At 49.2% G+C, this 22,920-nt stretch overlaps 2 protein-coding genes and 6 non-coding genes across 8 annotated transcripts; 5 read left to right on the top strand and 3 right to left on the bottom strand.

Annotated features, from left to right (window-relative positions):
• The first annotated feature begins 1,180 nt into the window (after positions 1–1,180).
• Positions 1,181–13,958, top strand: LOC149282607 (cytosolic carboxypeptidase-like protein 5). Its single transcript, XM_089497933.1, has 15 exons — positions 1,181–1,398; positions 1,700–1,871; positions 1,996–2,162; positions 2,567–2,744; positions 2,914–3,092; positions 3,864–4,419; positions 5,264–5,433; positions 5,684–5,819; positions 6,306–6,496; positions 7,627–7,817; positions 11,433–11,612; positions 11,904–11,964; positions 12,746–12,909; positions 13,150–13,259; positions 13,878–13,958. The coding sequence occupies exons 1-15, from the start codon at positions 1,181–1,183 to the stop codon at positions 13,956–13,958; spliced, it is 2,754 nt and encodes a 917-aa protein (XP_089354059.1).
• Positions 6,967–7,052, top strand: TRNAY-GUA (transfer RNA tyrosine (anticodon GUA)). Its single transcript is given in 2 exon segments — positions 6,967–7,003; positions 7,017–7,052. It is a non-coding gene; the product is annotated as a tRNA-Tyr (tRNA).
• Positions 13,959–17,381: 3,423 nt separating the features above from the next.
• On the bottom strand, positions 17,382–17,495 carry LOC149282609 (dolichyl-diphosphooligosaccharide--protein glycosyltransferase subunit 4). Its single transcript, XM_089497985.1, has one exon. It carries the CDS (start codon positions 17,493–17,495, stop codon positions 17,382–17,384), a length of 114 nt encoding a protein of 37 aa, XP_089354111.1.
• A 1,710-nt stretch (positions 17,496–19,205) lies between these two features.
• On the top strand, positions 19,206–19,277 carry TRNAG-UCC (transfer RNA glycine (anticodon UCC)). Its single transcript has one exon. It is a non-coding gene; the product is annotated as a tRNA-Gly (tRNA).
• Positions 19,278–19,658: 381 nt separating this feature from the next.
• Positions 19,659–19,743, top strand: TRNAY-GUA (transfer RNA tyrosine (anticodon GUA)). The gene is given in 2 exon segments: positions 19,659–19,695; positions 19,708–19,743. It is a non-coding gene; the product is annotated as a tRNA-Tyr (tRNA).
• A 414-nt stretch (positions 19,744–20,157) lies between these two features.
• Positions 20,158–20,230, bottom strand: TRNAV-AAC (transfer RNA valine (anticodon AAC)). Its single transcript has one exon. It is a non-coding gene; the product is annotated as a tRNA-Val (tRNA).
• A 706-nt stretch (positions 20,231–20,936) lies between these two features.
• TRNAY-GUA (transfer RNA tyrosine (anticodon GUA)) lies at positions 20,937–21,021 on the top strand. The gene is given in 2 exon segments: positions 20,937–20,973; positions 20,986–21,021. It is a non-coding gene; the product is annotated as a tRNA-Tyr (tRNA).
• Positions 21,022–21,420: 399 nt separating this feature from the next.
• On the bottom strand, positions 21,421–21,493 carry TRNAV-AAC (transfer RNA valine (anticodon AAC)). Its single transcript has one exon. It is a non-coding gene; the product is annotated as a tRNA-Val (tRNA).
• Between the last annotated feature and the right edge of the window lie 1,427 nt (positions 21,494–22,920).

Here is a 22,920-nt window from a genome sequence, read left to right on the forward strand (position 1 = left end):
TCTATGTGTGTGTCCCCCCCTCTCTGTCTCTATCTCCCCCGTATGATGTTTTGATAAAAACTTTATGCAGTTGCCATGTCAACACTAGTTTACACCACAATGAGCTGATGATTTGTGGCAATGCTAATGAAGTCCGTTCCCCATAGTTTCATTAGTCAGAGACTTTGAATAAGTCATTGAGACTGAGTCATTCTATTGTTCCCCACAGGCAGTATGATAAGGAGTCAGGGGGTTTAGTAGATCGGGCATCAGATAACAGAGCGAGAATCATACAAATGGCTGATATGCAGCTGCCTGAAAACTTTATATTATTAAACTAAAACGGGTAAAAGTGAAAACCAAACTGTGTGTGGGGGTGTATGCGAGTGTGTGTGTGTGGGGGTGTATGCGAGTGTGTGTGTGTGGGGGTGTATGCGAGTGTGTGTGTGTGGGGGTGTATGCGAGTGTGTGTGTGTGGGGGTGTATGCGAGTGTGTGTGTGTGGGGGTGTATGCGAGTGTGTGTGTGTGGGGGTGTATGCGAGTGTGTGTGTGTGGGGGTGTATGCGAGTGTGTGTGTGTGGGGGTGTATGCGAGTGTGTGTGTGTGGGGGTGTATGCGAGTGTGTGTGTGTGGGGGTGTATGCGAGTGTGTGTGTGTGGGGGTGTATGCGAGTGTGTGTGTGTGGGGGTGTATGCGAGTGTGTGTGTGTGGGGGTGTATGCGAGTGTGTGTGTGTGGGGGTGTATGCGAGTGTGTGTGTGTGTGGGGGTGTATGCGAGTGTGTGTGTGTGTGGGGGTGTATGCGAGTGTGTGTGTGTGTGGGGGTGTATGCGAGTGTGTGTGTGTGTGGGGGTGTATGCGAGTGTGTGTGTGTGTGGGGGTGTATGCGAGTGTGTGTGTGTGGGGGTGTATGCGAGTGTGTGTGTGTGGGGGTGTATGCGAGTGTGTGTGTGTGTGGGTGTATGCGAGTGTGTGTGTGTGTGGGTGTATGCGAGTGTGTGTGTGGGTGTATGCGAGTGTGTGTGTGTGGGGGTGTATGCGAGTGTGTGTGGGGGTGTATGCGAGTGTGTGTGTGGGGGTGTATGCGAGTGTGTGTGGGGGTGTATGGACGGTGTGACACACGATCTCACGTGTCGGTCCCGTTCCCTCTTTGTGTCCCGCAGAGCTTCGGGATGAGAATTGTCCCTGTGGAGGATCAGTGATGGAGGTCCGGTGCGGGGGTCTGATCTTCAGCTCCAAGTTTGACTCGGGGAATCTGGCCCGGGTGGAGAAGACCGAGAGGTCCGAGGGCGATGCTGACGCTTCCGGTACCGCCGCGGGAACCAATCCGGGACATTGGGGCTCCCCGGCCGCCGACTACGAGTTCAATGTGTGGACCAAACCTGACTGCGCCGAGACGGAGTATGAAAACGGCAACCGGTAAAGTGAAGCCCACCCGTCCGTATAACCGGCGTGCGCAGGGGCCCCGGCTCCCGGAGCTGCGGTTCATTCTGATATATGATGTTTTAATAAACGAACCCAAGTGATTCTGATGTTTGACGTGAGAAGGAAATGGAAAGATATTATCTCTGTAATTATCACGTTTTGGGGGTCTAAGCCTCTGTAGATGTTACCCGTTCCGGGTCCTGTCCCGGGGAGCGTCTAACAAGATCCGTTTTGTTTTTTTTATTATAAAGCTTCCACCGAAACTTATCATTATTATTATTTTTTTTTTTCTCAGATCCTGGTTTTATTTCAGCGTACGCGGCGGGGCCCCTGGGAAACTCATTAAAATCAACGTCATGAACATGAACAAGCAGAGTAAGCTTTACTCCCAGGGAATGGCGCCCTTCGTCCGCACCGTCCCCATTAAGTCCCGGTGGGAGCGTGTCCGAGAGCGCCCCGTGTTCCAGGTACGGGCTATTACTGTATACTGTGACAAGCTGCCGCTGTATGGAGTGTGCAAGCAGCGCCATCCGACCTTAATTAACCCTTTATATTTTACATCCGTGATTTCCTGTTTTGATCTCCTTTAAGATGGTGGACAACCAGTTTGTCCTGTCCTTTGTTCACCGGTTCCCGGACTGCCGCGGCGCCACCACGTACTTTGCGTTTTGCTTTCCCTTTTCATACGAGGAGAGTCAGGAGATGCTGGCCGGCCTGGACGATCGCTTCTCCGACTGCAGACACATGACTCCCGGCAGGTACCGTTCAATGCGCCCGCTCCACGGAGCGCGCCTCTCGCCAACGCCGGGCATCGGGGCGCGAAGCGTCTTCGTTTTTCACTCTATTATCTTAATCTGCAAAGTTGAACGTGTTTTTCTTTTTCTAAATATCCGAGCTCGTTGCTTGGAGCAGCACTCGCTCTAATTCATCTATTAAGGCAATCTAAAACTTAGATGTAATGAAGTTCTATTTTACCGAGACGGTGGTAGATCAGAGCAACAGCTGCCCAGCAGAGGTGATAGAGGGTAATACAGTGAGGGGCTAGACATACGGCGGCTGTGGTGGATTAAGGTTTTGAGTCTTAATGTTTCTTATCTGCGGTCAGATTTGTTCCCATGAGGTTTATAGTCTTTACGGTTGATGTCTTCCGCATGTCACGCAGCCGCCCAGACTCCGTCTATTACCACCGAGAGCTGCTGTGCCACTCCCTGGACGGCCTCTGCGTAGATCTCCTCACCGTCACGTCCTGCCATGGGATGATGGAGGAGCGGGAGCCCAGACTGGACAAGCTCTTCCCCGATAAATCCACTCCGCGGCCGTACCGCTTTGCTGGGAAAAGGGTGAGTCCTCTGGGGACTGTGTGGGCTGACTCCCGGCAGGGCTGTGTCTTGCTTTATGGCACAGAACACATTTTCTCATCTTGTGAGGAGCTGCTGAACCTGGTGGACTTCTTATTAACTTAGCCGTTAATAACTCGGGGGTCACTTTCTGACACGGTTTGCTTTCCAGGTCTTCTTCCTGAGCAGCCGCGTTCACCCGGGAGAGACGCCATCCAGCTTTGTGTTTAATGGCTTCCTGGAGTTGATTTTGCGGCAGGACGACCCTCGGGCTATCATGCTAAGACGCATGTTTGTCTTCAAACTCATCCCTATGCTAAACCCTGATGGAGTGATGAAGGGGCATTACAGGTAAGTGCCCAGGCGTGGGTAGTTTCATTTTGCCTTTGACCATTAAGCCCAGTGCTGCTTAACGTGATATAAAACCAAGTCTCCTTCGTTGCTATTCTGTCTGATTTTGCCCCAATAAACTCCCTTTATCTGCAGACCTGGAGCCGCCGTTGCTGTCAGTCATGTGATATTTTGGGTGACTTTCCCGGCTCAAACACCGCACTGAGCTGATGCTTTAAGGCGATGCTAATGAAGTCCGTTCCTCCATAGACTTTCATTAGCCAGAGAGTCTGACTGGACGATTAAGACTGAGCCGCTCTATTGGGCTCAGATAAGAAAGCGAGAACACGTTGTGTAAATCCTTTAATAAATTTCTTTTGGTTGCTAAATAGTAGCGTAACTGCTAAGTAGTAACCAAGTAGTAAGCATGACTCTGCCCCCCACAATAAAAAAAATAAATAAATAAAAAAATTAGTGTGCTAGCTAAACATCAGGTTTACTTGTTTGAGTAGAGGCAGTCAGAGGAGGAGGAACACGGAGGTCTCATTTACCAATTCCAATTGCAAAATAATCCATGAAATACATTGGAGTCCAGGCAAAAGCTTCTTTACTTAAGTATGAGTGGAGTGACCTTTTGAACTTTTTATTTTTTTGGGACATTTTTCATGTTAACCGCTAATCATAGCCTGACGTGACCAAACAGACCAGCCGTGACCAAACAGACCAGCCGTGACCAAACAGACCAGCCGTGACCAAACAGACCAGCCGTGACTCTCGCTCTTCCTGTTACAGAACAGATACCAGAGGTGTAAACCTGAACCGCCAGTATCTCAACCCAGATTTTGAGCTTCATCCGTCGGTTTATGGGGCCAAATCCGTCCTGCTCTACCACCACGTTCATAATAGTGTCCAGCCGAATGGTCCTGACTGGAGGACCTCTGGGTCGCTTCTGCCCTCCAGTGTCGCTCTCCAACCGAAGACTTCCAATCATTCCTTACCGGACTGCCTGATGCCCCATGAAGACACATTGTCGGAAATCGAGAAGGCAAAGAACCTTCTCAACGTCATGGACAGGGGAGGTCCGTACATCTCCTTTACTCAGGGCCAAGGGCCATCCCAGGTGGCCTCACCACAAATCCTGTCTGGCTGTGGGGACTTTGCTGGGGAGGAGAAAGTGTGGTTGTTGGAGCCACTGGCTGGGCAGGGAGAGAGTTTACTCCTCTCAGACCCGGCCCCGTCTATTCCTCCTGAGGAGAGCGGCATCGCCTTCTACGTGGACCTCCACGGTCACGCGTCCAAGAGAGGCTGCTTTATGTATGGCAACTATTTTTCCGATGAAAATGACCAGGTGAGTAATGTCCTCGTTGACATGTTACTGATTTCTGCTTTATTATAGTATCCCTGTGTGTATTTATAATAAATAACTATTTTTACACGTCATAAATTGCATATCCTCACAAAATTAGACCAGCTGCTTCCAAAGAAACCTGTGACTTTGTCCATGCCGTTAAGGTCATGTTTTGGGTAATTGGTGTATCAGATAACTCCGCCAAGCCCAAGGAACACGGTTAAAACCCATTAGACCAGTGCTCCAGGCACACTCGCCCTACTGGGTTCAGAAAGCCTGAAGGTGGGGAGTAACCGGGATGGAATCTTCTGCTCTGGAATCCATTTTTCTGCATGAAGTCGGAAAAAGTCCGATACGGCTTTACAAGATCTGCTGAGGTTTCGTCAGCGAGTTCCTGGCCCAGACCACGCATGCCATCTTTGTGTCTCGTAAGGCCACGTCGGACAGGGTGGAATGGCTCCAGGACCATACAAAAATGGCGGCCACATACCATATGAACACAAAGTATGTGGAATCCTTCAGCTACAGTCCTTCTCACGGGCCTGGTCGGGACAGAGGCAACCATAGATGGAAACCGATGATGACCCTCCGGCATGTGGAACGGTATAACCCCGTCAGTCGGGGCCGCTTGCGCCGTTGGTCTCGGAGTGAGGGGATATGTGATTAGGACGTTACTGTCTGTTTCAAGTTGTGATGTTTAGGAATCTCTATTGTTTTCCCGTATCGTAAATACGAAGTTCTCCTCTAGTCTTCGCATCCTAAAGTATGTTGCCGACCTTCAAGTTCCTATTTGTTACCCGATTGGGGTCAGAGCTGTTAGAATGTGACGTTTCCCCTCTGCCAGGTGGAGAACCAGCTCTATCCCAAGCTCATCTCTCTCAACTCGGCGCACTTCGACTTCATGGGGTGCAATTTCTCCGAGAAGAACATGTACACCAAGGACAAAAAAGACGGGCAGTCTAAGGAAGGAAGCGGCCGCGTGGCCATACACAAAGCCACAGGGATAATCCGGAGGTAAATAATAAACAAATGTTTGTTTTATACTTGTGTTTTATCAGTGTCTGCTTTCGTGTCGCATGACAACTAAACATCCGCTGAAAAATTCAGGCGAAATGAATGAATGAATATTCTTTCATTCGGTAACTGAAGGAATGATGGTTATAAAAGTGGCAAATTCACCATAGTAAGCGGAACAGCAGCTTTAATAATGCATCACCTACCGTTGTGTTAAGTTGTCACCTGGGTTGTTTTTCTTATTTTCTAGCTACACACTGGAGTGCAACTACAACACCGGCCGCTGCGTTAACACCATCCCTGTGGCATGTCACGACAACGGCCGCGCAAGCCCACCACCTCCTCCAGCATTCCCACCCAAGTACACCACGGATATCTTCGAGCAGGTAGCCCCCTCAAGCTTAATATTCTATCGGCACGAAACCGATCCACGAGCCAGTGCTTTTTGTTTGAAGGTCATGTACCATAAACTCGATTGTGTGGCTGTTAACCTCCCGCCCGGGATACTTCTGTCCCGGGCCCTGGGCAATGGTGTCCGTGCAGTGACCTTCATCAGAACACAATGACAAATTAACAACAAAGTCAATAAGTTCACCTCCTTACAAGCTTATTTTTAAGGGCGATGGATGATGAAGGGACAGATATGAGGAACCTGGTCCTAGGAGCTTGCGATTTGTTAGGAGGTTGGGGGGGGGGTGATGTGGAGAAGTCAGTGGCCAGGAGATATTGAAGATAAGGGAGGGTACCTGGGCGGATAGATTGTAAGCTTCTCTGAACGGGTGGGTTGTCGGACTGTGAAGTTGCTGGTTAAAGCACCGGTGAAGCTGCCGGTGTCTCGTCTCGTATCATTTGCACGGTTTCTTCCCTGCCAGGTGGGCAGAGCTGTGGCCATCGCGGCTCTGGATATGGCGGAATGTAATCCGTGGCCCCGGCTCGTCATGTCTGAACACAACAACCTGTCCAACCTCCGGGCCTGGATGCTGAAGCACGTGCGCAACACCAAGGGTACCGCCAGTGGCCCGTCCAAGAAAAAGGGCCCCAGAACCCCACCAAAGGCCTGCAAGTAAGACTTCCCTGCGTGACGTGACCCGGCCCCAACGATACAGGATTTTGTATCGGCCCCCTGACTTTATGCTAGGAAAGGCCAACTCCGGTGAGCTGGTGCAGGAAGAGCTTGGATGGCCCTGTGCGATGTAAAGTTAAATCAGTGGGATATATCAGCCCGCTGAACCATACACTATTCTTCTTGCAGGAGAAACCCGCCGGTGCTGGCCCTTCGTAATGAACGATGACGCGAGAGTAAAAAACACAACTCTGCCTTAAGTGAATAAGCCCCATGAAGCCCCCAGTAAGAGAAATGTGATAGTCCTGTTCTCCGGATCTGCAGTATTCTTCCTCCCCGTTAAGTCATCTCTCCTCTGTGTAGCCTAAAAGCATGTCTGATGGCCGGGGCTTCTGGTAAAATATCCCGCCTGCCTCGTGGAGTGTGACGGGCAGAGTGAGGCTCTGCCTTATGAAGGGGCTAATCACAAGCCTTCGATAGCTCAGCTGGTAGAGCGGAGGACTGTAGGTGTGACGCAGCTATCCTTAGGTCGCTGGTTCGATTCCGGCTCGAAGGATGTCTTTTTTTTTTTTTTTTTTTTTTATATTAGTTTTATTAATATATTATTATTATATATTAGTATTAATATTTTTTAATATAAATATTATGAAATTTAATTTTTTTAAATAGCAAAATCACAAAAGATCAGGATTTAATAAGTATGAATTAAGGGGCATTGCAGACCGAGGTTAAGGCATACAAAGAATGGAAAAATAAAACGGAAAAATCAAACATAAACCACTATATTCAATTACCAGACTTATTATTTTTTTTACGTATCGCTTGCGTTGCCGTGTTAGCGCTAACCCTTTCAGCGAATCGGCGCCAAGCGACAGGGCTGCAGCCTCTCCTCCAGGTTATTGCATTATTTTATTTATTTTAAAGGACTTACAGAGGGTAATGGTTACTCGCTGGGTACGTGAATACGCATTCCTCTTCCAAAGCCCCGTCGGGGGGCAGTAAACCGTCCCTCGTCAGGAACGAATAAACTCCTCTCGGAGACCCGTGGAATATGTTTGATTTCATTTGAAACGTTTCAGCCTTGTGGTGCCCCGCGCTCGTCTCACTTTCTTTTCTCTCTCTCGTCTTAGCTTGGCATCGAGTTCGTTATCCGAGAACAGTCTGATGAGGGCCAGAAGCTTCAGCACCGGCACCACCACCAGCGGCAGCAGCCTGCAGAGCTCCCCCCAGGCCAAACCCTCGCCCAGCTTCACCTTTCTCTGTAGTGGCAGCGGCCAGAGCCCACCCAAAGCCAGCCACAGGGTTCTGGGTCCAGTGAGAGGTAAGCCACGCGCCCGGCAGTGCTGGAACCCCATCTTCTCACCCATTGGCTTAATCTGGCATTGCTGTGGGCGAAAGCCGTTCTAAGGAGGCCCTTTATCCCAAGAAAGCGAGGATTTCCATAATAACCAGTACCCCCCCCCAAGGCCTAATGATCCGACATGAATTTTGTGACGTGTTTGATCCTGTTTAGATTTAAAAGGGGATTCGCTTCCATTTTCAATTAATTCCCGACGTTGTGTTAACGTGACATCATAGGAGTGACGCGTTCGCTCATTACCCGCTGAGTGAAGCTAAAGCACGCGGGATTCACAGCTGTATGCGCGGAGGTTTCTGTACGTCGGCAGACTGTAACGTCTTTGACAATGGAGAGCTTTCATTTTTGGCAAGCTGGGGCAAACATTTTCCCTTTTTGGCTGATGCAGCTCTGAGGCACGGCAGGAAGTGAAGCGCGTGGAAAAATGTCTTCCCCCCCCCCCCCCCCCACTAGCTGAAAAACGCCGATTATGATATTTCAGAAAACCCATGTATCTGTAAGCGATGCATTCCTCAAATCTGGGTCAGCCTTCCTACACCATGGCCCCAGTCTGAGCACACGTACCGACTCTCCCGAATCTTCAAACTGGAAAAGCCAATTGAAAGCAGGGGCCACCTACAGAACCCAAAGACACCGCGGCGATGCGGAAGCTGCAGCATTCAGCTTCCCGTGGGTTGCTTCTCCTGGATTGGCGCATGAAGTACAGCCATCATCTCGTCCGACGGCCGGAGTGGGACCGTTTCCGCAGAGCGATGCCGTGGTGGGACTCGGCGGAGTTTGAGCTGCTGATACTTTGTCTCCGTGCAATAAGCTGGGGGAAGACGTGGCTCTGAATGTTCTGGTCTCGTTTTCCTCTGCGTCTGGGAATGGATGCCCCTAGTAACGGGTCACATGTTCATTCATTTGGGGGTCTCTTCCTTAACGTCTTGTATCGGGGGGCCGTAGTGGTTGAAAGAGAATGCACTCGAGTTTCCGGTCTGTGGAAAGAGCGCCGGTGCGACGGGTCAGCGGCCGCTTTATTTTCTACCTCTCCTTATTTAATTTCCTGCTGAACTTGAATGTATATTTTTAATTTATTGGAAACGTAAAGTGCCTGTTATTATTATTATTATTATTATTATTATTATTATTTCCGTGTGATCTGGAGAAGTATCCAGACTTTATTCTGTTTACTGCAAATACGCAAGTGGAGTTTCAAGGCTTTATGGATGCTCACTCCTTATAATGCTGCTGGAGTGTGCGTGCCTACTCTGAGTGCGCTCTCTGTTAACTCACTGCTTGTTATACTACTGTTGTGTGCTTACTTCCTGAGTGCATTCTGTGTTACGCAAGCACGGTCCTTTCAATGTTACCTGAGTGTGTGTGTGAGTGCATGCCTCCTTTATGGAACCACCTCTTATAGTGTGACCTGAGTGTGCGTGTCTCCTCCGAGTGATGGAAAAACTCCTTGAAATACTACTGGAGTGTGAGTGCCTCCTTTTAATATTCTGTTGAGTGTGAGTATGTCCCGAGGGGGGAGTGTGAGTATGTCCCGAGGGGGGAGTGTGAGTTATTACCTTATTAGTTTTGTTATTTTGTTACCGATATTAACTCATTATTACGGAACCGGGGCAAGAAGTGCATGAAAGTATTTTTTATTTTTTTTGTGTGTTTTTTTGCCCCCCCTCGACGTAATACGATGAATGTGAAATCTGCTGCGGCCAGCATGGAGTCGGATGGCCGGTTCGTGGCGGTCGCTGCTCGCGGCCCGTGGATGCGTGTCGTAAACGTGTGCGTGTTTATCTCTGTTTGAAGCTGACGCGGATTTGGTGCCGATATTTCGTGTGCGTTTGCGATGCTGTTTCCTCTTCTTTTACCTGCCGGGGGCAGTCCTCACCTGTGTCTGTATAACTGCACTGTTGCAACTCCCAGGATTCTCAGCCAGCACTCAAGCAGGAAGTGCATGCGCCTTTTGCCTGCCTGGCAGAGCCCCCTGCTGGTCGCCGTCGGTATTGGCAGCGAGAGCTCGCCGTGACCTCTCACTTTCTAAACCCGCTGAAAGTAGAGGCTAAGACTGGCTGAGAATGCTGGGAGTTGTGATCTAAAATTCCTTAGAAAATGCTGGTAGATCGGAGATAAGATGACACGAGGGGCCGGTCTTCGGGGCCCCCCCCCCCATGCCTAATCCCGGGCAGCTCCGCCAGGCGCCCCTCTGCGCTGCCATCTTTACTGCCGAGCGCCAGGTTACGATGGACGTGATATCCGGCGGCTGTAACGACTCGGCACGGGCCGCCGTAGTGTTAGCGGTGGGGAAGATCAGCGATCTCCCTTACTGGGAGCCTGGATGCTGATTGGCTGCCTGTTTTGGGGCAGAGGGGCCGCCGCGCTCCTCCTGGGTAACGGGGCTAGAAAGGTACAAGTAGCCGGTAAGCAGCCGCCTGACATCATTATTAGCTAAAAATTATAATTGCCTTAAAATCCAAAAAAATTTGGGTGATTTTTTTGTTGTTCTGCGCGGTAACCCATGGGAACGCCCGTCAGAGAAAAAATATCCGCTGGCTGGTTATGACCCTTATTCATGACATCACCACGCTGTACCATATGCAAATGAGCCTGTCTAATGCAGTCATTCGCCCTCTTTATACGTCGGGGAAGTCGCTGCCGGCTCGCTCGTTACCGTGAATGGCGGCTTCACGCCGGCCGCGCCGCGTTCTGTGTCCGTCCCGTGCTCCTGTTTGTGTTTGTTGTGAAAATAAAAGGTCTTCTGTTTCCGTGCCTGTGTGGCGTCTTCTCTTTATTTCCTTCCATTTTATAAACGGCCTCCAAATAAAGCGGAATTCCTTCATTTTTCTGTAAAGACATTAAAATAAAACGTACGTTCCGTCGGATCCGAGGACTCGCAGGTAGGGATCGGCGGCGCGTGGAGCCGGTGGTCTCCGTGGGTTCCTGCGTGCTGGGGGGTCGGCATGCAGGGAGAGACCTCTGATCCCCGTTTACACGCAGGGATCAGAGTATTGTGAGCCTCCGTACTCAAGGTCCCCTCCCCCGCCAATAAATACAATTAATAATGTATATAAATATACGTATCTGGTCTGGAACAATAACCGGTGTCGTTCAAGCTGCTAAAGGAGAGGCGCGATAGGAATCCGGATCTCTTCTCTACCTACAAATGTAGAACGGGCAGCTTCCAATTCCAAGTCTCTGAAATGTACTTGTTTAACCCTTTCCCGTTCTAAGCGTTCGGCGGGTAATATACGGAACTCCACTCTTTAAGTGGAACTCAATCCTTACGTTCTAATGTTGCCTGTAGGACCCGTTGCTCCGCCGTGGCCCAGGTGTATTAGGAGATGTCCAGCTGCCACCGCCTCATCTGCGCAGCATGAACGGTGCTTTCCAGAGCCTTGCGTTATTCTCTTACAGGTGGCTCCAAGGCCAACGCATATCTTCTCCAAGCGGCCACCCAGACTTGGGCGCTCTGTGCTCCTTGTTGTTTGGGGACCACTACTATAACGTTGGGTGTAGTTAGCATGTCTCTCCAGGCTTCGTTTCAATGAATAGGAACCCCGCGCACGCGCTTACGTTGCCCGTTGGTTTCCCTAGAAACGCGAGCTCAGGAGAAGAGGCGTCAGCATCACCAGTCGTTACTTCGTGCTGCGGTCCACAGCCCGACCAGAAGCCATCACCGCTGCGGCGTCCAGAACCTCCAGCCCTCCCCGTCCGTGGCGGCGTCGACTCGCCAGAGGCCGTCGCGTTCCGGGCCCGTCGCCCTCAGCATGACAGGTTTGTGTTCCTCCCGACCCACCGCCAACCTCTCGAGATCTTGCCTTCTCTTGAAGCGCTCCCAGAGTCGAGATGTGAAATCTCTTTTTTGGATCTAAGAAAGGTTGGTCGTGGTTTTTTCGTTTTGTTTCCTTTAAAGATATATTTTTTGTCGGCTTCCTCTCGTTAATGGCATTAAATCCGCGTCCTACCTGCTTGTGCAGGCGCAGCCCGGCAAACCATGAGTCTTCTTTAAAGAAAACCATTAATAGACAATGGGCTTCAGGCGTAAGAATGTCTCGTATTAAACAGCCGAGGTTGCCCACTATTTGCCAGTGATGGCAGAGACCGCTTTATGTCGTGTGACGGTCCAGTAAGGATCTTGCAGCCGCATGTCGGTGTCCATCAGAAAGGTCCTCGGATTCTAAGAATCTTGGAGATTTTAAGACGGACGTTTGACCTCCGATCCCGATGGCTCATGGTTTTCAGCTTGGCCGTAATACTGTACGGGTCTACGATGGGCCATTCAGATAATTCTTTGTGTTCTTCTCACCCATATACCAGTTTGCCAAAAATGTGGGGTAAAAGGTGCCCCTCGGAGGGGCAGTATGTGTGCGGGGGGGGCAGTGATAATCTCTGTTACGCGCGTTGTGTAGGAAGTGGCCTCAGCAGGTCGTCCCCGGCTAGCAAGTCTTCTTCAGAACTCGAGAATGTTCGCCACGGAGGCCCGAAAGCACCGCAGATGACCGCGGAGCGCGGAATGGCTCTGTTACAGGTCAGAATCCTGGTCCATCGCGCGGGGCTCTTACGGGCTCCTCCGATTCTCTCCTGAAGTTCTGCTGCGATGGATTTTACTCACAAGTAACAATTATTTACTCGTAGAACTTACAGAAAAGGGGAAACGGCCGCGTCGAACCAGGCTTTTCCAGGTAACTTTCTTTCTCTTCGGTATGATGTGTCCTAGTCCGTGACGAGCTCGCTGTGGAGGGTCCCTAGGGTCCACCTCATCTTTTCTAGTCTCCCCCCCCCTCTCTCTCTCCCCCCGTCTCCCTCTCTCTCCCCCTCTCCCTCTCCCCCCTATTAAAGTTCTCGGCGCATTCTACACAAGGTTACAGTTGATCAAATGAAATCTCTTCACGCGTTCCTCTTCCCAGGTCTTTGGAAAACCTCGGTCTCCGGCCCAGCAGGATCCCGGTACGGAGGAGCAGCGTCCTCCACCCCCAGAGCCTTCTGCGGATCCCAAAGGAACGAGAGTCCCCCATCCTCCGAGTGTGGAAATACAGCGCGGACCCCATCGTAAAGCAGCGTGAGCTTGCAGGTGGGGCAACCGGCCTCCTGACTTTACAAATGCCCTAATGTGATGTAAGGAAGGGTTAATTCACGGAGGTGGTAGGGGATGTTTCCGACAGCTTCGCAACTTGAAAAAAAAAAAGTGATGTCATCAAAAGACACATAATCATCACCCTACCGATTTCATTCTCTAACTTAGCACCCGTATTTTACGGTCATCCTTACGTTTCTTGGTTCTCATCTTTCTTTTTTTCTTCTTCTTCTTCAGATTTGGCCGCGGTTGCCTCCAGCCTGACCGTGTGCTCCGTGCCGATGCTCAGGTCCAAGGCTGAAGAGGCGCTGTTTATCTGTGAGCCGACCAAAGAGATTAACGACCAGGTAACCGAACAGCTGAACAATATGGCGGGGGGGGGGGGCGAGTCTGGACGATCTGAATATAGAGAGAGAGGGGAACTAGACTGTCGGCAGATAGAAGCCGTAGTCTGCCAAACCTTCCGGCCCGTCGGCTCCTGTCTCCGTTTCAGGATGGCCTTATGCCTGTCCTGCGGTTTGATTTCACTTTTACCCTCTGCTGCCTGGGCTTCTCTCCCTGCCGTTTCTGGAACAACGGGCAGCTACGCGAGCTCAGACCTGGGGGGTCATTGAGTTTGCCCAGAAACCTTGGAGAAGACACCGCGTTCGCAAGTTTGTTGTATTTCTGTGTATTACTTGGTTTGGGAAGAAAAGTTACCCTATAATCCCCTGAAACGACTTTATGCAGAAGGCTCCATACATTACCTATAATGAGCATGATGAGGTGTATTCACTAAAGAGAATGGCCCTGTATAATGCATACATCAATAGTTGAGGAGACTGTGGAAAACGCCTCGCTTCTGTCATCCCTCCCTTTAGTAAATACGCCCGAGTATTGCTTCCCGCGCTGCGTTGTTGACTCGGGTGAGACCTGCGCTGTCCTGACGCCCCCCCTGAGCTCATTTACTGTGTTCTGCGTTTCAGAGTTTCGCATTGGTCTCACCAGAAGCCACTCGGCTCTCTCCGTATCAGAGTGTCCTCTCCGTCTGCTCCGAGGCTGAGTGAAGGCTGCCCCCCCCCCGACCTCCAGATGGTGCTAATTTACTACAGGTTTGGTGGGGCCGAGAGGACGGCGCGGTGCATGGCAGACGGCGCGCGTCTTCTGTACGTGTCTGTAATAGTGGAGAGTTGGAATATTTGCACTTTGTCTCGTATCCTGGTTTGCACTACGTTTTCTTGACTTTTTTGAGCTAATGACACAAAACGATGCCTTTCCCCCCCCCGCCGTGTTTATTAACGCACATTATTATTACGAAATGATTCCCGTTGTTTATATTCTTCTATTCCAAGCCTAAACAGTATTTCTACAAACGCTATTTCTAGAATATTAGACCCGAAATTTCTACCCTCAGTTACCCTTTTTATTTATTTTAATATTTTTTTTGTGATCGCACAAAAATCCTACAATTTTTTTTTTTTTACCTTTTTTAAAATTTAATTATATTCCCCCTTTTAAATTTTTTTTTTTGGAGGGGGGTTCCTTCCTGTTTTAACTCTGATGTATGTATCGGTATAAAGATATTTGTATGGCGATTTTTAACATTCTTACGGGTTTATTTTCCCGTTTATGTATTGTAAATAGTTATTGGTTATTGCTGTACCGTCGCAGTGTCGTCGAGTCCAAAGCCAGTTATTTAAGAAAGCTGTGCCGTGAAATAAAAGTTATTAAGCTTATCCGTGTAAATCACACAGCGCCGGCCCGTCCGCTCCTGCGCGAGAAGCCCACCGGGGTCGGCCTTTCATAGTCGAAGCTCTTACCGGTCCGGAAAACAAAGTTCGGGATCCCAACGGGCCTCTTCACATAGAACTATGGAGAGTCGTGAATAAAAAGAGATGGGGGGGGGGGGGGGATTCACAAAAAAACGCTGCTCCGTACAAAGTGCCGACCCAACCGGACGGAATAAAAAAAAAAAGTTTTACTAAACCAAAATTATTCTTTTTATTTTTTTTTAATTGATCTCTCAAAGTTGATGCGTTTTTATTCCCCGGTTTTACGGTCAGACGTGTTATCGAAGATGCCCCGTATTAGGAGCCAACCGGCGTTCTCCTGCGTCTTTTGCGCAGAGGTCGCCCTCGTACTGTATACTATATACTATATATCGGGGCGTTGTGCCGATGCCACGTGGTTAGATTTGCAGGTGGCGTTTCTAGTAGTTCAGTGGTTTAGGTCTTGGATGTACGGGCAGGTTGGACGTCTTTCTCTTGCAGGGTGAGACGGTTCAGCGGGTGGAAGTCTCTAGAAGCCCGTGTGGGTCGGCTGGCGGGTTATACCTGACGCATCCGGTTCTTGGCCAGTAACGGTTGGAAGCCGGTAACGCTGTCCTCGCTCGGTTCTGTTATGTTGGAGATGAGAACCGGGAGAACAGGGAAGTTCTTATAATGGAGGAGAGCACCGCTGGGTATCTTTAAGGGTTGGGTTTCCTTACTCAATAGGATTCATGCACAGGGGGGCCGGCTGGACTGGTGGCGTAATAATAATAACGCACAGAGAAGTCGGGAGGCTGGACGCGCAGCGTAGCAAACACCTGCGGAGCGGAGCGCTGGTCCATCACACAATCTCTAACCTGCGCAGGAGAGCCCCAAAGACGGGGGAGCCTCGTAGGTTACCCCAGATCCACGCCGCCTTCCACGAAATAACCCCAACCCGAAGCTTCCATCCCCAGAAAACCTTCCTTACTGGATGTCACGGACTTCTCCGCTCGCGTAGCGCCATCCACACCGGCCGTCCCCGTGATTTTCTGGCTTTAGGCGTTCCTTGGCTGAGCGTGCTGGGATTGTCCGGAGAAGTTTTACGCGTTACAGATTCTGCCACCGGTGCAGAGGGGGAACCCTAAAGGGGGGTTAGCATGTGAGAGGCAGCCGGATCAAGGCCCGCATCCTCCACATTATTGTACAAAGTTTCGAGGGTGCTTCTAGAGCGGTTAGTAGTTAACAGCCTCCCAGCAGAGGTGGTAGAGGGTAATACAGTGAGGGTATTAAACATGCATGGGATAGACGTACGGCTCCTGAATCTAAGACAAGACCGACAACCTCCTCCCCCCCGTTCAGCACCGGAGACCCTTCTTACCCCCAGGAGCATCTCCCGCATTGCCCTGCACACAATCGCCTTTCTATGCGGCCCTCAGAAACTCTAAAGCGTTCCATTAAACAGCGCGGGAGTAGAGCCCCCCCCGGCAGACAAGTGTGCGTAGAACTCTCTCCACTTCCCCAAACAGTCTACAGCTCGCGCTTGTAACAAAACACCATAAAGCGTCTTTATGACGGCAAAACGATCTGCCCCACACGGGACAAACAGCCGACAGCCGACAGCCCCCCGGCCGCACGGGACCAGCGCTTGGGGTTTTTCGGTATAATTTTAGAGAACCAAAACACGGCTGAACATCTGGTTTTTTTTGTATACATTTGCTGTATTCTAGGAGAGCGGCGAAAGTTACAGGAGGGGTCGGTGCAGAAGCAGCCCGTCCGAGGACCCCAAGCTGCCGGTGGCGGTCCGATCTTAGCTAGCAATGAGCGCGCATGCACTGCACCCCGAGGCAACGTGGAACCCGCAAGTCGAGGGTGTCCCTAAGGCGTGTCGTTTATTCTTTCTATGCCATTTTGCGGCAGACATAAGAGACTCTGCACCGGCACAGGCGTGTTGCGGCACAGGCGTGTTATAAGGAATCGTAGATTAGATTAGGGATTCGGTCCACGGGGGGGGGGGGGGCAACTATACAAAAAAGCATTTAAACAAAAAAAAAAGCGTTTATTTTGGTACAGAAATGACACGAAACATATCTACAGCAGAGGGCAGCTAGGAGGGAGCGTACGAGTCGGGTCTTCTCTCAGGCGTGATGGTAACGCATCAGGCGTGATGGTACATCCCCTGGGGAGAAACAGACAGACATGGAGGGGTTATTTCCAAAGCGGCCCCTCGCCCGGTGTGCGTCAGTAACAGAGAGTGCGGCATGGAGCCGCCATCGCTGTCAGTCGTGTGATATTTTGGGTGACTTTCCCGGCTCTAACACCACACAGCTGATGCTTTACGGCGATGCTAATGAAGTCCCTTCCTCCGTTGACTTTCATTAGTCAGAGAGGCCGGCTGGGTGATTAAGACTGAGCCATTCTATCGTTCCCCACAGGGAGTACGATAAGGAGTCGAGGGTTTGTGAGAGTTCTCTGTCTAGTTGATTGGGCTCAGATAACAAAACGGCTGAAAAAACGAGAAATGTGTCTAATTTACCAAAACCCCCATACCTACCAATAATAAAGGTATGTTTTACGCCAGTAACAGGGCAGGAGGCCAGACTCTAACACCAGAGGGTCAGAGGTCGAGACGGAGACCCCGCAGCAAAACCCAAGCGACCCGACGCCGACCCCTGCTCCAGGCGAACGACTCCCCTCCCCCCCCCGCGCGCTTACCGCGCCGGTGTCCGGAGCGCTTGCCCATCACTCCTGCTTCTTGGGGTTATTAACGGCCACGTAGTGGTACAAAACCACCAGGAGGAACAAGGACACGCCGAGCATGTTGGCGAAAATGGCGAGCTGCACGTCGGTGATCATCCTGCCGGGGAGAAAAAAGAGGAATTACACGGAAGCCGTCAGAGCGCTCGGAGGCAGCAAACAAACCGAACCCGCGGGGGCTGCCGCCGGCCGCACTGCATCGGTCCAACACCGGCCCACGGGGGCTTCTACACCCACCTCCCCCAAAAGCCACCGCTGCCATGGGCCCCTCCCCCAGACCTGGTTCTGTATAACACTGCTGTCATAGATCTACCTCAGTATAACACCAAACCCTCCCAGAGCAACCGCCATATAATACCGACCCCTCCTTACAACACCGCTCACCCCTACCCCATCCCTGCCTCCACATAACACCGCTCACCCCTACCCCATCCCTGCCTCCACATAACACCGCTCACCCCTACCCCATCCCTGCCTCCACATAACACCGCTCACCCCTACCCCATCCCTGCCTCCACATAACACCGCTCACCCCTACCCCATCCCTGCCTCCACATAACACCGCTCACCCCTACCCCATCCCTGCCTCCACATAACACCGCTCACCCCTACCCCATCCCTGCCTCCACATAACACCGCTCACCCCTACCCCATCCCTGCCTCCACATAACACCGCTCACCCCTACCCCATCCCTGCCTCCACATAACACCGCTCACCCCTACCCCATCCCTGCCTCCACATAACACCACTCCCCCTACCCCAAAGCTGCCCCCACATAACACCGCTCACCCCTACCCCATCCCTGCCTCCACATAACACCGCTCACCCCTACCCCATCCCTGCCTCCACATAACACCGCTCACCCCTACCCCATCCCTGCCTCCACATAACACCGCTCACCCCTACCCCATCCCTGCCTCCACATAACACCGCTCACCCCTACCCCATCCCTGCCTCCACATAACACCACTCCCCCTACCCCAAAGCTGCCCCCACATAACGCTCACGCCTCTCCCGGGCCCCGTCTCCATATAACGCGGACCCCTCTGTCAGAAGCACCTCTCTTAGACACCCGGGGTGGGGGAATGGTAATCGCTCTGGGGCTGCTGTGCTTTAAACACGTTTAATACCCCCCCCGGTCCCTGTACAGAGGTCCCTGTATAAACGCACCGGACAGGGCTGCCCCCCCTTTGTATAACACAAATCCTCTCACATGTCACACAGGTGCCGCCGGGGCTGGTTTGCTGAGTGTAACGGGAGCCCCTCCGACCTACCTGTATATAAACCAAGCTTCCAGCAGTCAGAACCCGGTCTATCTGTCCGTCCGCAGCCGCCACTCAGCCACTTCCTGTCACAGAGACACGTCACCCTTGCCTGCGCCGGAGAACAGCGACATCTATCGGGCTAGAGGCCTCACTGCACCCAGGGAAGCGATAACTAATATACTCCGCCATTTTACTACACCCGGAACAGCGATAACCAACATACTCCGCCATTTTACCACACCCGGAACAGCGATAACCAATATACTCCGCCATCTTACTACACCCGGAACCTCGATAACCAATATACACCCAGAGCAGTGCAATACAAAGCCAGCCATCTTACTACACCCAGCGCCGCGGTACTCACAGCTCAGTGAGCGCAGTTCATTTGCCCGAGTGAAGAAAAAGCCCCCCTGGGGACACCCCTGGGTGCGGGCAGCTGGTACCTCGCCCCGTGGTAATCGGCGAATAGATTTCCCGTGGAGTCCGCCCTCCCCGCCCAGGTTCTGTGATAAACACTCATGCTGCGAGGGTTTCTACCGAGCGTTGGTGGTATAGTGGTGAGCATAGCTGCCTTCCAAGCAGTTGACCCGGGTTCGATTCCCGGCCAACGCAACTTTTTATTTTTTTCTTCATTTCGGAAAAACATTGCCTTTACTCCCATATGAGATAATCTGCCTCCGCGTTACGGAGTCAGAGGGCAGATTACTTTACATACACCACAGATTAGTGTCTGATAACACCCATCTTTATCATTTGTCCATATTGAAGGAGCCTGTGGAGGTAACAGCCAGGGACACTGTAAATAACTGCATTGTATTAACTGTTCTCAGTGTTATTATCCCCCCCCCCCCGTCCAGCTGCCCCTGTGTATTAATCCAGACAAGAGCACCAGGTGGGGGACATTGTGCGTGTGAGGAAGGGCAGTGTGTGTGTGAGGACGGGGCTGCTCCAGAAAGAGTCAGCAGGCAGCTGTGACAGAGCGTTTACATGAATCCTTCGATAGCTCAGCTGGTAGAGCGGAGGACTGTAGTGCGTGTCAGATATCCTTAGGTCGCTGGTTCGATTCCGGCTCGAAGGACATTTTTTATTTATTTCTTAATTATAACAAATAAAAATGTGTAAAGGTAAACTTTACTTTTACTGAGAAGTAGCCTATTCTACAATACTCTATTTGCCAATATCAACTCCATCTCTGTATAATATCAGACAGCACTAAGGAACTTTACGACCCCCAACAGTCAAGAGGCTCATAATCCTTGGTAGTAAAGTGATGTGAGGGTAAAACCACCTTTCTCTACATGTTATTAACATTTTACAAATGGCAGAAATAATATTTTTGCCTTTAAAAATAGTTGATCACAGCTCTTTTACTGATTATCATTACTTAGAGAAAGGGACCTAGAGAAGGAATATTATTAACTGCATATGAAATTATGGATTGCATATTAGTCGTTACAGAACATGCCGCATTTGAGTATATTAAAAAAAATGTTGTTTCTGCCCGGTCTCGAACCGGGGACCTTTCGCGTGTTAGGCGAACGTGATAACCACTACACTACAGAAACCCGCATGTCTATATTTGTGGGAGACATAAGCACTCCTCACCAGAGAACACTTTTACAGGATCAAATAAAAAGTTCTAAAACATTTTTCAGAAAGCAACTGACCTCCCCGATAAATACAAAGTGCTTTCAATATTTACAGACTTATCACTGCTTGCCCCCAAGCATGGCCCTCTTTTGTGGAAGTCACACAATTGTAAGCTTTGTTTTCTTGTTTCATTGTTTTACATTTTGTAAAAATATTCTTTCCATTGAGATGTGGATTTGTTTTACATAGTCCTTATTACTTGCTCTTGAATATTCAGAAGGTTATCCTACAATGTTATTCAGAGTTTGGATTTAAATGTTTTTAAATTCATGGTATGCACTTTTTTATGTCACATGTATGTTAACCATGATATATGCCTCTTATGACCTTTGTGTGTTTTATTTCATTTTGCTCAACTAAAAAAAAAAATTAATCAAGTCAGAAAAAGTCTCAGCATTATTTTATTTGATGAAATCATCAAGGCAAAGAATAAACTAACAGGCAGATGGGAATGTACTAAAAGGGCAGTGCGTGTATGTGGGGAGGAGCTGTCCCAGCTACAATCAGCAGGCAGATCATTTACTAAAGAGGCAGCGTCTGTAGGGGGAGGGGTTGCTTTAGGTATAGTCAGGTAAAGTAATGAAGCAAGTGAATGAAGTGGGACAATTCCCACGCAAGCATCCTTCGATAGCTCAGTTGGTAGAGCGGAGCACTGTAGCGAGTGTCAGATATCCTTAGGTCGCTGGTTCGATTCCGGCTCGAAAGACATTTTTATCTTTGTTAATTAATTTATTTCTGAATTATAATTTAAAAAAAAATGTGTAAAGGGAAGTAGCCTATTCTACAATACTCTGTTTGCCAATATCAACTCCATCTCTGTGTAATATCAGACAGCACTAAGGAACTTTACGATCCCCAACAGTGAAGAGGCTCATAATCCTTGGTAGTAAAGTGATGTGAGGGTAAAACCACCTTTCTCTACATGTTATTAACAAATGGCAGAAATAATATTTTTGCCTTTAAAAATAGTTGAGCACAGCTCTTTTACTGATTATCATTCCTAAGAGAAAGGGACCTAGAGAAGGAATATTATTAACTGCATATGAAATTATGGATTGCATATTAGTCGTTACAGAACATGCTGCATTTGAGTAAATTAAAAAAATGTTTCTGCCCGGTCTCGAACCGGGGACCTTTCGCGTGTTAGGCGAACGTGATAACCACTACACTACAGAAACTCACACATGTCCGTTTGCCAGACCTGTGTAGGAGACATGACTTTTACAGAATCAAATAAAAAGTTCTAAAACTTTTTCCAGAAAGCAACTGACCTCCCTGATAAATACAAAGTACTTTCAATATTTACAGACTTATCACTAATCAAGTCAGAAAAAGTCTCAGAATTATTTTATTTGATGAAATTATCAAGGCAAAGAATAAACAGGCAGAGGGGAATGTACTAAAAGGGCAGTGCTTGTCTGTGGGGAGGGGCTGCACTAGCTACAACCAGCAGGCAGATCATTTACTAAAGAGGCAGCGTCTGTTTGTGGGGGGGAGGGGCTGCTTTAGGTATAGTCAGGTATAGTAATGAAGCTAGTGAAGGAAGTGGGACTTGCCCCCAAGCATGGTCCACTTTTGTGGAAGTCACACAATTGTATGCTTTGTTTTCCTGTTTCATTGTTTTACATTTTGTAAAAATATCCTTTCCAATGAGATGTGGATTTGTTTTACATAGTCCTTATTACTTGCTCTTGAATATTCAGAAGGTTATCCTACAATGTAATTCAGAGTTTGGATTTAAATGTTTTCACATTCATGGTATGCACTTTTTTTATGTCACATGTATGTTAACCATGATATATGCCTCTTATGACCCTGTTGTCCCTTGTGTGTTCTATTTCATTTTGCTGAACTAAAAAAATGTTTAAACAAGTCTGAAAAAGTCAGAATTATTTTATTTGATGAATTTATAATATTACTACTATTTATTCATATTATACAAATGCAATTTTGCCACTTCTGGATTCAATTGTAAAGTATGGCATTCCTGCAATTTTTTCTAATATCCTTTCTAGTAATCCTTATGTTTAATATCAGAAGACATCACTAAGGAATTGGATGATTGCTTGTGGGGACGAATAGAAGATAAATAGTGCCGTCTGGTTGAAATCATGTTTTCTCTACATGTTATCTAATGTTATTAACATTTTACAAGAGAATATTTCTAATGGGTAGAATGAAAAACATTTGTTTCTGCCCGGTTTCGAACCGGGGACCTTTCGCGTGATAACCACTACACTACAGAAACTCACATGTCTCAGTATGCCTGATCAGAACTGAAGAAAGACTAAAGCTTCCTGGGGTTACGGGAGCTGTGAGTATGTGTCTGTCTGCCTAGGTATACTACCACCACAGGACCTCAGCAAGGTAAGTCATGAGGAGAAATGGGAGAGATATATAGTGAGAAAGGTGGGAGATAGTAAGAAAATGGAGAGATAAAAAGAAAGAAAAAGGGGAGAGATAATGAGATGGTTCCAAATGGGAGAGGTAAAGAGAAATAATAGAGATAAAGAAGAAGAAAAAAAAGAAATATAAAGAGAAAAGGGAGAAATGAGATAACAGGAGAAGCGAAGAGTTAATAAGAAAAGGAAGAGATAAAAGAAAG

The sequence above is a fragment of the Sceloporus occidentalis genome, unplaced genomic scaffold (genome assembly GCF_023333645.1).
Source record: "Sceloporus occidentalis isolate IW3139 unplaced genomic scaffold, rSceOcc1.0.p SCAF_111, whole genome shotgun sequence".
Classification (NCBI taxonomy): domain Eukaryota; kingdom Metazoa; phylum Chordata; class Lepidosauria; order Squamata; family Phrynosomatidae; genus Sceloporus; species Sceloporus occidentalis.

Excerpts from the sequence above, each read along its gene's own strand:
- LOC149282607 (XM_089497933.1), top strand. The coding sequence starts at position 1,181 with ATGGAGGTCCGGTGCGGGGGTCTGATCTTCAGCTCCAAGTTTGACTCG. Across the intron at positions 1,399-1,699 it reads GAGTATGAAAACGGCAACCG|ATCCTGGTTTTATTTCAGCG; the intron begins GTAAAGTGAAGC and ends TTTTTTTCTCAG. Across the intron at positions 12,910-13,149 it reads AAAGCAGCGTGAGCTTGCAG|ATTTGGCCGCGGTTGCCTCC; the intron begins GTGGGGCAACCG and ends CTTCTTCTTCAG.
- LOC149282609 (XM_089497985.1), bottom strand. The coding sequence starts at position 17,495 with ATGATCACCGACGTGCAGCTCGCCATTTTCGCCAACATGCTCGGCGTG.